Below are 15,003 nucleotides of genomic sequence, written 5' to 3'. Positions count from 1 at the left end.
AGGAGACACAAGCTTTCCTAGGTGTCATAGGTTTTTGGAAAATGCATATTCCAAAGTATAGCCAAATTGTGAGCCCTCTCCACCTGATAACTCGCAAGAAAAACACTTTACAGTAAAGCCCTGAGCAGCAACACGCTTTTACTCAGATCAAACAGAAAATTGCTCACGCGGTAGCCCTTAGCCCAGTCAGGACGGGACCGGACGTGAAGAACGTGCTCTATTCTGCAGCTGGGAGCCATGGTCTGTCCTGGAGCCTTTGGCAGTAGGTGCCTGGGGAGACTCGAGTCCGACCACTAAAAGTTTGAAATCGAAATTACCGAAGGTCGGAAGCCAGCTATACTCCAACAAACAACAAAAAAAAAAATTCTAGCAGCCTATGTAGGGGTTCGGGCCGCCTCAAAAGTTATAAGTATAAAAGCACAACTGCTCCTGGTACCCCGACTACCAGTGCTAGAGTGGATGTTTAGAAAAAAGGTTCCCTCCAGCCACCACGCCACCAGTGCTACCTAAAGCAAGTAGATTGCCCTCATTGTACAACACGCTCAAGTTAAGAAATTAAATCGCCCTGGAATTTTGGAAGTAATTACAAACTAGCTCGAAAGTAAAAGTTTCAGTGTTGCAAATAAAAAACAAAAACCAGTGACCCGGGTTGAAGAAGCTCCGCCATACGACCAGTTGCCAGCAAAAAAAATATGTTACACTTTGTTCACCGACGGTTCCTGCCATGTCATAGAAATGAGTCGGAGGTGGAAGGCAGCTATATAGAGCCCCACACGACAGGTTGTAAGGGTCGTTAAAAGAAAGAGTAAATCCAGTCAATTTGCTGAACTTGAAGCCATTCAACTAGCCCTAAATATTGCAAAAAGAAAAAAGTGGCCAAAGCTCTATCTATACACTGATTCTTGAATGGTAGCCAATGCTCTGTAAGGATAGCTAAAAAAATAAAAAAAGACAAACTGGCAGCATAAAGGAAAACCAATTTAGACTGCTGAAAAGTAGAAAGATATCGCTGCCCGGTTAAAAAACCTACCTGTGAAAATTCGCCATGTAGATACCCATGTCCCCAAGAGTAAAGCTAATAAAGAGCAGCAAAATAATCAAGGAGTAGATCAAGCTGCAAAAATAAGAAAGTTGAAAATAGATCTTGACTAGAAGCACAAAAGAAAGTTATTTCTAGCATGATGGGCCCATAATACCTCAAGTCACCAAGGTAAAAACACCACCTCTAAGTGGGCACGAAACCGAAGAGTGGATTTAACCATAGACAACATTTCTCAAATTATCAGTGACTGTAAGACATACGCTGCCATTAAGCAAGCCAAGCGGATAAAGCCTCTCTAGTATGAAAAGCGGTAGTCTAAGGACAAGTATAAGGAGGCCTGGCAAATTAATTACATCACACTGCCTCAAACCCGCCAAGGCAAGCATCATATGCTAACCATGATAAAAGCCACCACAGGATGATTAAAAACCTATCCTATGTCTCATACTACAGCCCACAACACCATCCTGAGCCTTGAAAAGCAAATCCTTTAGAAGCACAGCACTCCCAAGAGAATTGAGTCAAACAATGAGACTCATTTCAAAAATAATCTTATTAAAACCTGAGCTAAAAAACATGACATTGAATGGGTATATCATATCCCCTACCATGCACCAGCCGCGGGTAAAGTAAAGAAGTACAATGGGCTTTTAAAAACCACCCTAAAAGCGTTGAATAAAAAATCCTTAAAAATCTAAAAACAGCATTTAGCAAAAACCACCTAGTTAATTAACACTCAAAGTTCCACCAACCGAGCAAATCCTGCTCAATCCCAACACCGTAATATAATAAATAAAAATAAAATCCCAATAACCCATGTTAAAAATTTGTTAAAAAAACCAATATAAATCAACCCTGACTCAAGTACAAGCAAACCCATCCATAAAGTTGTCTCTGCTCAAAAACCAAATTATACATAATAAATAATACAAAAAAATAAAACAATGTGATATATACCTCAAAAAAATCTAAATATAAAATAAAATTAATATATACTAAATATTACTACCATTGTCTGCATGTTAAATCAGTTAAACATAAAACAAAAAAAAAAAAGTATAAATATCAAAAGTCTAAACAAATAAAACAAACAAAAATATATAAATACTAAAAGTCTAAATAAATAAAATAAAAATTTTAATTAAATAAATATATAAAATAAAAAGTGGAATGTTCTGAGTTGACCTGCCTCCTATCCCATATCTTGAATACATTGTTATGTCTCGCAGCTGAATCCCTCCCTCTTTGGTGGGTGCCTGCAGTTCTTTCCTTCTTTCTTTTTCCTGTTTCGGCTCTTGCTTTTGCTAGCTCGGCTGCTTTTGCCTTCTTCGCTTCGCTTTGCTTTGCTTTGCTCTCCGGCTGCCCCTGCCACCGTCCCCCCCCCCCCCCCCCCCACTGCTTCTGTTTGGTTTTTTTCCCTCCTTCCTTCTTTCCACCCCCCCAAGGTTTGAAACGGCTCTGGACCTGACCTGACCTGAGAAATTAAAGAAATCCCGGGCCTGCCAAAGACACGTCAGCACCCTCCTCATCACAGTAACCCATTTCCCACTATTTGGTGTTAGGAAGTGTATTTTTGTCAATAAACCGGTTTTTCCACTTTTCCTCCAAGGTATTTTCCTTCCCGAACCCAGGGCTGGGGGAGGGAAGGGGTGGTGAAAATTTAGTTTAAAAAACTCCTTTTAAAAATTTTTCCCTAATTTATTCCAAACCAAGACAATAATGTACTGTTGCTGGTGATGCGAAAGCAGTGCTGCCTCAGGGATGCTCACAGGTCTGCAAGTCCCCCCATGTGCTATGCTTTGCCTGAGTTTCAGTTAGTCTCTTTATCTGCATGTTATATTTGAGTACACAAATTTGCTGTTACCTTGCATGATGTTTCCCTGCAGCCTTTCTGCTTAATTTTAACTAGATGTGAATATTTAGGCAGCCTTTGCAATAAAAAATATATTGACAATATACATCTGTTACTAGCACTCTTAGGTGAGATAATTTGGGATAAGGTTTTTCTTCCTTTTTGTCCCTCAACAGGCCCTAAGAGTCTTAGACTGTATAAAAACATTAACTTTGGAAAATTGTCAAATTGTGACTGAAATGGCTGAAGCAGAAGTTTGAAACCATCAATGGAGGAGAAAACTGAAGGGGATTTGTGAGGTTGGGAGACTTAGGAAAGGAGAGAAGATGCAAGGTAGAGACCCAGACGAGCAGATGTGTAAAGACCATGCTATGTTTCACTGCGAAGCGGATGCCTAGCAGTAGCAGCATACATGTGGACTGCTCCAGAACAATTGGCTTGTGCTTTTGGAGTTGCATGAGGCCCTTGGACATCTGAGGGGTGGCTCACGATGGATGCTGAAGTGTGGTCTCTGGGGGATGACTCAGGGGTGGCAGATAGATGGGACTTGCTGGCATTGGAGGAGTGGATTTGCCTGACTGTGGTACAAGAGGAAGTGCACACTATAGTGTGTGCCTGTGAGAATTACCAGACAGCGTTCATCCTGCAGAGCTGCGGGGGAGCTGTGTTGGTGCATGGGCATGTGCCCAGGTGAGCTTGGTGGGACTGAGGGCAGCCTGGTAGAGACACTTGTGGGTGTCTGTGGGTGTGTGTGAGCTGCAGGTCACAAGCTACAAGCAAGTTAAAATTCTGTGGTTTTCAGAGAGTTCATGGAAGGATTAAGTACAGTTGCAATGAAAATACTTGCTGGGTGTATAAAACTTTACATGTCCATTTTTTTCTTTTGGGGAGAAAACAAAACATTTTTTAGGTTTCTTGTTTCAATGATGAAGACTCACGGACTCCCCTTGGCAATCACAGAGAGAAATCGTTATTGCAAAAAAACACACTTTTTACGCTGTATTCAGATGCTAAGCTCTTATCTGTTTACATTCTTGTGAAGAAAAACAAACATGCATTGGCTGCCTGCCACTGCAGATGTTGGCGTTCGCACATTCTCTTACCCAATAAGCTTTCTGATCACACAGTGTTCACGCATGCCCCTAACCAATCAACACCCCAAAAATGAGGTTTCCACGTGCTGGTTATGTAACTTGTTTTCTGGTTATATAACTTATTTTTTGTCTTTCATGCTGCCCGTACACTTCCCAGAGTACCTTTCATGAATTGTCAGAGAGCAAGAGTGAACAAAGTGAGCAAAGGCCTTCTACTTATTCTATGAGACTTTTCTTGTCTGCTACAGTTTCTTTTTTTACTGTATCACCTGTGTTTCCTTCTCAAATGAGATGGAATAAGGGGTTTCTTGTTTGTGCTATGACTCATTAAAGGAGGGTGTTAGAGGAGTAGTCACATTGGACTCATGTTCTTTAAAAACTCCAGTACTTGGTACTCTTAGGGCAAAACACAGATGTGGAATCAGTGTGGCATGCACTGTAGCAGTGTGATTTTTAGATGGTGGAGGTGCTACCTATATCCCAATAAGCATCTCCTGTGGAAAAGCCGCTTAGGGAGGATTCAGGCAAAGCAGTCAAGCCCACACATCACACGTGCCATGGCTAGCTCAGCAAAGAGAGGCAAGAAGGGCCTTTGTATGATCAGTTCCAGCAGAGGTTTATTCCTGGTGCCGAAGGGAAATCAGGATCAAAGACCTTGCCATGTGCTGTGCACAGGCCTAAATAGGGGTCAGGAACCAATGGTCTGAGGGCACAGGGGCGGTACAAAGGGCAGGGCAAAGGTCAGTGACCTATAGGGAAGATGAGGCTGGCCACCAGGGATACCACAACCAGTGGGGAAGCGGGGAAAGGAGAAACCATGAGAACTAGGGGCATGGGGAGAAAAGAGATCTGGGCAGACCACACAGTGTGCAAAGCACCATGGGAGAGGACTTTCTTTCAGACTAGGCAGGGAAGACTCTATGGTAGATCCTCCCAAGGCAGGACCCTGGGAATTCCCCTGAGAGGGTTCAAGGGATTCCACAATGCTCCTTTGTGTCAGTGCATGGCTGCTCTGCTCTTCCAATTGCTTCTTGCTACCATGTACAGGAAATTAGATAAAGTATGATGGATAACATTTAAAAAATGCAATACACGATGTATTTGAGAAGGAAAATCCTTATTCCTACTGAAAGTTTACTGGTTTTATTGTACTTTATGGGGGCTTTCTGGCTTTGGATATTTCACTGAAGAAGTCATATAAATGGCACCTTAACTTAAGCTTAGCAGTCTGTGTTAATAATTGTTTTTATAATGATGGTTTGTATTAAATTGCAAGCAATTTAATTTTAGTTGAATTACCAGCTGAATAAATACCCACAAGAAGTGGATATCAGAATATAGTTTCAGGGGACTTCCCTCCTATGTCAGGATGTTTAATTTTGTGAAAAACAAGGTTCGCTTTCCATGTAAATTTTAAGAAATAGGTTTAATAGAAAATAAGACAATTAGGAGATAGGAAAAAAAAAAAGGCAAAGTACGGCTGGCCGGGTGACTTGGCATTCAGCCAAGTTCACACCTTGCTATTTCACAGGCTTTCTTTAAATACCCTTTCTATTGTATCAATCTGTTGAATATTCATATTTTTCCATAAACTAGTTTCTGTATTCCAGGGACTGTTTTGCATGGCCCCTCCTTGGGTCCGCCTTTTAAAAGCATGTGTGTTTCTTGGCTGTATCTTCATTATCACCTCCAGCTTGGGCCTTGGTCCATGCTTTCTTCAGATGGTAGATGCTGATAGTTGGTATATCAATAGCAGTCTTCTTTACATGTTCACTGGATATTATCCCGCCCAAACAGACAGTTTAAGCATACTATATCACTACTACCACTATGCCTAATTTTCTTTACTAACAGCAGAAATAAAAACTTATATCCTTACCACAAAGTTATTAATCATATAGCACATATCTTGCGAAAAGCCAACTTTATAATAGGCATTTATAACAATTTTATATCAGCCTAGAAGGGAGACAAACAAGCCTTTGTGAAATGCACCTCAGGAAAGATTCCTTCCCAAGGGAGACCTAGAAAAGAGTCCAAGCGCTGCACCTTTCACATGGTATTTTATTTACTTGCCACTCAGTTTTATGTTCTTTAAGTTTTTCACTTGTACACTGACTGTCCCATTAGACCCTCTCTCTAGATCTAGCCCCTGACTAGATCAAATCCAAGCCATTTTAGAGTGTGGCCCGAAATTGTTTTCTATTTATCACTGAAACGTGGTAGAAAGAACTCCACAACTAATAATAGTTGTTAAAGAGGTATGTGTTTATCGATGTTGAGATGCGTGGGGAATAATTTCACCAAAGACACGTATAGCCACCAGAGAGTTTGCCCCCCTTATTATTCCCTGAGGTCTTCAATATGCATGACATTCCACAGTCCCCCTTCATACATATTCATTCCCTGACCCCGCCCACCCTTGCTTTGTATGGTAATTAACTCCACACCCTTCTGGGCATGCTCAATTCGTTGGGGTGGTCTCTGGATGGTCTTCAAGGATGAAGAAGCAGAGTCCTCCTTGTTCACCTCTTCACCTTTATCTCTCCCATGTGTGCTTTGGCCCTTTTGACATGTTTTCAAGGGAACATACCATCTTAGAGTCTGTGTTCTTTTCTTTATCTGTGCCCTTAGCCCTGTTATTCTGCTGTTAAGGCTAGTTCTTCTGATTATTGCCAAAGCTCCCGATACTTGTAGTGCTTAAAAATATGCAAAAGGGTAACAGACACAGCATTCAGTGTTCACTAAATATCCTGTAAAAGGTAATCTCGTATATTCTAAAGTACTACTTGGAGTACATTCTAACATACAGTATATGTTCTTAAATCTACTATAAAGGATCAGCCTTCAAATCCATGTCTCAATCACTATATTTTTTAACCCCTTTTTTTCTGCTTCTATCTGCATTTCTCAGAGCAGGGATTAAAATAACTTCTGGGAAAAATTTTCATCTGTTAATTCATCTTTTGTGTTTCCTTTCTAGGCCGAATTCACCAAGCTATGGTAACATCTCTAAATGAAGATAATGAAAGCGTCACTGTTGAATGGATTGAAAATGGAGATACTAAAGGCAAAGAGGTAAACCTAATTATTTTAGAACTTTTCTGTTTAAAAAATGTGTCATCTGCATGAATTATACTTTGGAATTTGCACTGGAAATGGAAGAAATATAAATCTTAATTTACTTAAATGTTGCCTTTTTCAACCTAGAAATGAAACTTAAGATAATTTTAATATAGGAAGTAATATAAAAATGTGTTGGGGGTTAGGTTTTGTTCCTTTTTACTCTAAAGAATTTTTTCCCCATAAGTTACCAAGGAGACTAAATGTCGTACTTAAGACTATTTAACAAAACAAAGGGGTGGTCAAAGCTCGGAGTGGGGTGGGGGTTTGAGGCAGGTAAAGGACAGAGTTTCAAGCAGCCTCTCTGGGTGGTTTTCGGCATTCGGGGAGAAGGCATGGCTGGGTTGGTACTCCTGCTGGAGGAGTTCAGTCTCTGGAGGAGTCCAGTCTTAGGAAATCTGCCATCATCTGTTCGTCCTGGAATTCTGAGCTTCTCTGCTGCCCTGCGAGAGCTGGGCCAGCCCTGCCCTGCCGTCGTGGTTCCATCAGTGCTGCTCGTCTGCTACAACGTGACCCTGCATCCCTCTTCCCTGCCGGGACACTCTGCCCCTGCCTGCTGGGACATCCTGCCACTCCAGCTACCAGCCTGGGACTTTTCCACTGTTCCCAGCTTGGTGCTCTGAGGATCCTGCAGAGGCACCGAGACCAAACTGCCCTGGGTTTTAGTGAAGCAAAGTCCTCGAAGTTCTTGGTACTGTTTTTGTTATCAATGCTGTAGTTGGGGGTTTGTTTGTTTGTTTGTTTGCTTGCTTGCTTTGTTATACATACTAGTAAAGAACTGCTATTTCTATTTCCAAAATCTTTTGCCTAAAAGCTTTTAACTGAAAAAATTATAATTGGAAAAAGGGAGGTGGTGGTGGTGGTGATTTACATTCTCCATTGCAAGGGAAGCTCCAGCTTTCCCTGGCAGATACCTGTCTTCCCAAACCAAGACAAAGTGTATCTTTATTTTGAGGCCTTCAGGGGCAGTTATGGGGAATGTCCACAGAAGTCCACCCCTACGGGGGTGCATACAGTTTTATAGGTTTAGTAAATTAGGATAATTGGCAAAAAAGCACCAATTAGGAGCACAAGTGGTGAGGCAATTCCCCCAGGGGTTAAGCCCCTTTTAAGTCTTCCCTCCCTGGGTACTAGCTGTACTTTGTTTATCATGAAGAGTTGTTCTCAACCTTGGTAGCCAGGAAGAACCAAGATAGCATAGGGGCCTTGTACCCCTGGGGCTTGGAGCTTTGGAATTTGTTTTCTTTCTGCCTAGGGAAAGGGTACAGAAAATTACTGGGAAAACTAGGCACTAATACAATAGGTCACAAATATATGTGTAAAGAATACAGAGAATATATATGGGGAAAAAAGGCAAAAAACAAAATGGCATCAGATGATTCTTTGGTTACAGACTGTTTTCAATGGGAGTTATTAGGCAAATCCTGGTTTCTGTTGTATTAAATTTGATATCCTGAGCTCTTTGTTATAGCTTTTATATAGTGTTTTTCATCTTTTGATTTTGAAACAGATTTCAAAGGCTGAACTTGTTAGCCCTTTTGGCAAGTAGAAAAATCAAATTTTTGAGAGGGAGAATGACTTGCAATTCAGACAGGAAGCCAGTGGGAGCTGGATTAAAAATACTTTTCTCTTTGTATTATTGAGGGATTGAACTGCTAGTCTGTTTGTTTTAGGCAATAATTTTCCAGCCCTGCTTTCTTTAAAAAACTGTGTCTGTCTCAATTATGCTTTGCTGTCCCCTCTTCCTGTAAATTTTCGACCATGTTAGCCAGTTTCAGCTGAAATTTGGAGAAGCAGCTCAGAAATAATTGCATTTCACCAGTTTTGTCAAAACACGGGAAAAAGGAAAAATAAGGTTGTGAGAATGCCCTGGTGATCTCATCAGCTGAACTCATCTATCTAGATACAGAATCCATAGAGTAGTGAGGTCTTTGAAAGGTCTAGCCAGAGGAAGTAGCAGTCTACAGAGACCAAAGCTACTTAAGATTTTTAGGAAACCAAGTTTCAATAGATCTGAACCCAGTTATTTTTAAGTTCCTGTCCTTTTCCCCCTTACATTTGGCAGCTTTCTGAATGAGGAACACTTACATGGAAAAAAATAGCATCATAAATTTGATGTGGCTTCAACTCTGCTATTATTTCTTGGGTGGTTGTAATTCATCTGTTTCTTTTGCACTGTCTGGGAAATTTCAAATAATTGAGATATCTTTATTTTTATGTTACAAAATATCTTTCATATTATGCAGTAACTGACAAATTACCATAGTAATACTATCTACGCGGGTGTCCGGAGCTGTTTACCGGCTTGCTCGCTCACCGGGTCCACATACAGGGGTACAGCTTTGTATCCTTTGGTTCCGTGGGTCTGAACCTCAAGCAGAAGCGTGGCAATTACATGAAAGAAAGGAGGACTTTCACATGGGTTGGAGCTAAGATTTATTGCTCTTCAGAGAGCCTAGTAAAAGTCCTTCCTGGGCTTTGGGTTTCAGCTTTAAGTACAGGGGGTGTGGAAAGGGGAAGGGGGCAATCTAGAGCCAATGCCAGGTAAGATGGGAGTGACCAGAACAAAAAGACAATTAGCAGGACATTTTATACATAAAACAAGGAGGGGCAATGTAGACCTTGCCAAATCACAGTGCAGCCCCACCAGAATTTTCCAGGCTTCTGGGCAGGATTACAGGGTGATTGACAGAACCCACCACCAGGGAAAGACCAAGGGGTTTGAACAGGGGGTAGGGTGGACCAAACCGTATTGCAGAAATTTGGTAACCTAAATTTCACACCACAACAACTAGGTACTTCTGTTTTAATTTAATCACTTTACAGAATTATTGATACTTATTGGTGTCCCATCCCACTCCTAAGAGGAAGGGAGCACCCAAGATTCATAGATGCCTGTGGTTGAAAATGAATGGCAAAAACTAGAAGGGTCCAAAAAAGCTTACAAAGTTTTATTATCAAATCATACACTTGGTGTGGAAATTGATATAAGTTTTGCCCTTATTTTCTAGTAGTAAGAGAAAAGAAAAGAAGGAACAGAGAGTGAGAGATCAGGTAGAAGAGGAAAGGAGATCATCAGTCCTGGTTCCAGTGTTGATCTAGCTGATGGGGTGTTCAAGGTCCTGGAGGTACCACCCAGGCTTTGTGGGGGTACCTTTTTATAGATAAGTTTTCCCTGCCTTGGGATTTGGTTTCTTGCTCTCCATGTCAATGAAGTAGCATGCACAGTCTGCTCTTCTAAGCCTTTCTGGAAACGGGTTGGGAGACTTTGAGGGTCTTTAGTGGTCTCGATCCTCCTCTATTGGATTTGCCTTCTGTCCACAGTTCATGCCTATTTCTTGACCTCACTTCTGCACTTGCACTGTCCTTTATGTTGTGTAGTCACTGTGGACCAGAACAGGGAAGTAGGCCCCAGAAAGATGCTGCCCTACCTTTGTATGGCCTTTCTCTTCAGCCACATCCTGTTCTAACTTACCCACTTGTACAGCTGTCAGTGTTTGAGATGTAGCAGTGCATTAACTCCTTGTTGTTCAGGCTTCGACGATTGGTTATTTTTAATAATTTTCTTTTCTGAAGGATGTGTTTTCAACTTGGATGAAGACCAAAGTTTACACTGTTTTTAGTGGAAATAAAATAAGGTCACTCAGGTTATAGAATTAACAAATTGTGGGGTAAAAGCACTAAATACATTTATTGTGTATTATCAAAAATATCAGGAGAAATGGAAAGGGTGTGTATTGTTCTAAGAATCATAAATGTATTTTATATTCTTTCACACAGATTCACTTGGAGAGCATATTTTCACTTAATCCAGATCTTGCACCTGATGAAGATATTGAACCTAGTTCAGAGACACCACCACCTACTTCAGCAGCTAAAGTAAACAAAATTGTGAAGGTTGGTAATACCTATGCAACATGTTCCTATTAGACTTTCAGTACTCCTATACATGTTGTTATGCTTGAATTTTTGAATCTAACTTTTGTGGCTGTAGAGCTACTTGATAACTGTGTTCCTTTCTTTTTCCTGTGCTGAATATGGGCTTCTAACAATTTTATAAGGATAGGTTTGGCAGAGAGGGAGTTGGGGACTAATATTTATATAGCTAAATATATCTCAAGGAAAAATATAGAAAATGTTTTGGAAGTTGTTTTGAAACAGTATATATGGCTCAAGCAGTCTTCACCCTGAGCTCTTATAGGAAGGATTTGGTAGCAATCACTTCTTTGTATCGCTGATGCCATGTTATTTTTATTCACTGGAAAGAAACAGAGGTAGAGCTGCAGTTTATGTTTTCAATAAGATGATCAAATAACAGATATTTCTTTCTTTTACAGAGTCGACAAACCATGACACCTATAAAGAATAACATTCCTGCCAGAGATAACAGAGGTAAATGTTATCTCTTTCCCTTTGTCGGGGTTTGACACTGGCTAAGCATCAGGCACCCATGAAAAATCATTTATTCATTCTCCTCTGCTATAGTTGAGCAGAGGAAGGGGAAAGAACAACTAAAGGTGTTCATGAATTGAAGTAAGGATTGGAAAAACACTAAGGGCAAAGCAGGCTCAAAACTTAAAAGTTATAAAGAAAAATTTATTAACAAAATTAAAATAGGATAATAACAATTAAAATAAACCTTTGGAACACTTCCCCCCCTCCCCAGCCCTTTTTTCCTTCCCAGTGACAGCATAGGGAGACAAAACATGGGGGTTTTAGTCAGTTTGTCACTTCTAAAAATCTTTCTTCAGTTCGCCTAGAGAGAGGAGTCTCTTCTGCTATGCCGTGGGGTCCTTCCCATGAGAGACAGATCTTTGTGAACTTCTCCAACATGGTTCTAATTTTCATGAGTAGCTGTCCTGCCCAAACCTGCTGCAACATGAGTCCCTCCCACGGGCAAAACAGTCTTCTCACAACTGTTTTTTCATGGGTCATTTACTTCATGGGATGTAGTTTTTAAGGATGAGCTGTTCTAGTATAAAAGCAAGGGTCCTCTTCCCCTATCTCTGGAAGCAAGGGTCCCCTTTCTCTGTTCAAGTTTCTCACTAGATTATAGTTTTTCAGCATCCACATGCTCCAGCTTGAGCACCTTTTTCTCACGGGCTGAGGGTAGACTTCTGCATCCTCCCATGCACTTCATGAATTACAGGGAAACAGTTTGTTGTCCTCACCATGGCTTGTAGAAGAATTTCAGCTCCGATGCCTGGAGCACCTCCTCCCTCCCCTCCCTTCTTTTCGCCAACCTTAGTGTCACCATGTTGTTCTCCTCATGTGTCTTCCCCTTTTCTTTTTCTCTGACTTGGGAGAAAATTGTCAGTAGGTTCATTTGTTCTCAAGTTTCCTTGCTCCTGGCCACGTGGTCCCCACCGGCATCATGGAGGCAGTGCTTGCTGCTGGCTCCATTTAGCGCCTCTTTTCATTCAGGATGCTGAAAAAAAAGAAAAGCTACTGCCTCTGCTCCTGCCTTTCTGTCTGCAGCATGGCTGGTTAAAAGTGGCTAAGCAAGTAAAGTTCATTGCGAGCCATGCTGAGAGAGCAGCAGCCACATGGCACTGCCCCTACCACGCTGCCCCAGCTGCATGATTTCAACCACCTTGCCCTGGCCACATGGGTGCTCCCAGCACTGGTCCCAGCTGCATGGTCTCAGCTGTGTTGCTGCTCATGGCACTGGGATGGCCCCCCAGCAGGATGGCCCCGGCCAATAAGGGCTCTGGCAACCGTGCCGAGAAGGGGCCCAGTGGCATCCCCCCCTCACCACTCAGAGAGGAAGGAAGAAAGATTGCATGCATTTTTTCGTTCTTAAATATGTCATCACAGAGGCGTTACTAACTTCTCTAATTGGGCCAGCCAATATGTTCATCGTCAGAGCTTTCAGGGATTGGCTCTGCTGGACATAAAAGTTTCGAAGAGCTTTTCTCTCAGAAGCAGCCTCTGTGGCTTCCTCTACCCCCACTAAAAGCCAGGTTGTGTTAAACTAACATGCGCTTTCAAGGAAGTAAAAAAACATGGGAACATTTAAATCTCCTGCTTATATAACATTTCTTAATAGTTATGCATTTCTAATTCTAACTCTATGGGTTGTTTCTCACTTTATAGTTAATAGTGAAAAATCTACAAAAATGCTCAAATATCACAGGAGGATAAATGAAAAAATTGTGTTGTATGAATATAGATGCATCTAATAACAGTAGAAAGAATAGTTATTTCTTATTGTTTTCATTTTCTCTCTTGCAATAAAGTTAGTTTGTACTGATGATAGTAATGATTCTTTTTCCAAATGTTAATCTACTGTCATTAACTCAGGCTAGATTCCATTCTGTCTGTTTAGGTTTGTACAACAAGTGGTTTTGTACATCTTTTTATGTGTTCAGACTCTTTTGGCGGATGATTGGGATCACTTTCTGCCATTTTCCTCTGGGGATGTTAAATCAGAAATCTCATGTAAAGGGGATTTTTTTTTCAAACCAATATGGTTTAAATTTGAGATATCTTCTTGATGGGCTTTCCTCACATCCATACATCATCATTTGTAGTAAAAGGTCTGTTTTGTATGGAATAACCCTGTAGCTTGTATTTTATTAGGTCCTGTGCATCTTACTATTCACAGTCGGCCTAAGTTTTTGTTTGTTTGCCTTATAATTAAACTTTTCTCAGCACACTGTCTTGTTTAGTGTAGTAAATTCATGCAATAAGCTAGATCTATCATATTTGGGATGATCTGCAGATTTGTTTTCTCTGTCCTATTTGATACCTGTTTCCATAGTTTTCTCCATTTTGCGCAGTGTGCTGGTCTTCATTTGGAATGTAATCTCTAGGCTACTAATCAAGTGTTACCTTCACTTTCGTACTCTTCTGGCAAATCTTGTTAGCAACATGTACAGGAAAATGGCCATCTGAAGCAGAGCTACTTGAAGCAACTCTGAAAAACAAAACACTCAGCTCTACCAGAGAGGCTTGCATGCATGCCATTCTCACTGCATTCACTGGGAACAGACATCACTCTGCATCTTCAGAAATTAGAGTCCATTATCACATTATAGAATCAATAAGTTTAGCTTTCCAGAACAGTGTCAAAAAGGCTTGTTTATTCCACTTATAGATTGAGCTGCACATTGCTGCCTTTCATTTCTATCACTCTTCTCATCCACATGTAGGTTCAACGAGGCAGGACCGTTTTGTAACATCCAGAGAATGTGAAACACTGAGTCCTTTTTTTACTCGGTTTTTGTGTATAATTACAATATAAATAAAATTCCAATACTTTAAACTTCAAAACTGCATATCTCCAAGTACATAATTAATTTTATGCACATAATAAGTTCTATTAATTAGGTAGGGGAGTATTTAAAAATACACACATGCAGCATTGGTACTTATTAGTTACGTTGTGTTGGTGCATAACACTAAGATAAAAGAAGCTGCATACTCAATGTCTTTATTAATAGATTTTCCACATGTATGGCTCCCCCCTCCCTCCCCTCAAAAATTGTTGTGTCTTGAAAGGGGCCTCTTTTTATCTTGTCATAAAGCATTTCAGAATTGGATAGAAATGTTACTTTTCCATATCTAGATGAGCTTTGTGCTTTTCATTTGCAGTGGTTGGTTCTGCACACACACGGCCTACTCAGCTTCCTGAACAGTCTTCCTCCTCACAACACAATAGTAGTTTTTCAGATATATCTCCAGTTCAAGCTGCAAAAAAGGAATTTGGACCCCCTTGTATGTAAACCATGTATCAAGGATTCATTCATTCTGGGCATGTACATTTTTTTCAGTTATGATGTTGTCCATAAATTGCAAGTGTTCTATACATGCAGTTGCCTGTAAGCTTCCTCAGGAAGCTTTTTCAGAGTTCTGTGGCTAAACAAATGTCCATTTTTGTCATAGTTGTT

General features: G+C 40.8%; 1 protein-coding gene and 1 long non-coding RNA gene across 2 annotated transcripts in view; one reads left to right on the top strand and one right to left on the bottom strand.

Annotated features, from left to right (window-relative positions):
* LOC136373324 (kinesin-like protein KIF2A) overlaps positions 1 to 15,003 on the top strand; it is a 178,589-nt gene that overhangs the window by 72,292 nt on the left and 91,294 nt on the right. Inside the window, 4 exon segments of the mRNA XM_066338219.1 lie at positions 6,972 to 7,066; positions 10,892 to 11,008; positions 11,449 to 11,503; positions 14,708 to 14,830. Coding sequence (XP_066194316.1) covers positions 6,972 to 7,066; positions 10,892 to 11,008; positions 11,449 to 11,503; positions 14,708 to 14,830 — 390 coding nt within the window.
* Positions 1 to 15,003, bottom strand: part of LOC136373345 (uncharacterized) — a 253,545-nt gene that overhangs the window by 154,056 nt on the left and 84,486 nt on the right. The gene's annotated exons all lie outside the window — the stretch shown is intronic.

This window comes from Sylvia atricapilla, chromosome W, assembly GCF_009819655.1.
Source record: "Sylvia atricapilla isolate bSylAtr1 chromosome W, bSylAtr1.pri, whole genome shotgun sequence".
Classification (NCBI taxonomy): Eukaryota; Metazoa; Chordata; class Aves; order Passeriformes; family Sylviidae; genus Sylvia; species Sylvia atricapilla.
Note: the sequence above shows the minus strand (reverse complement) of the source record. Positions and strands in the feature narration are given on the sequence as shown.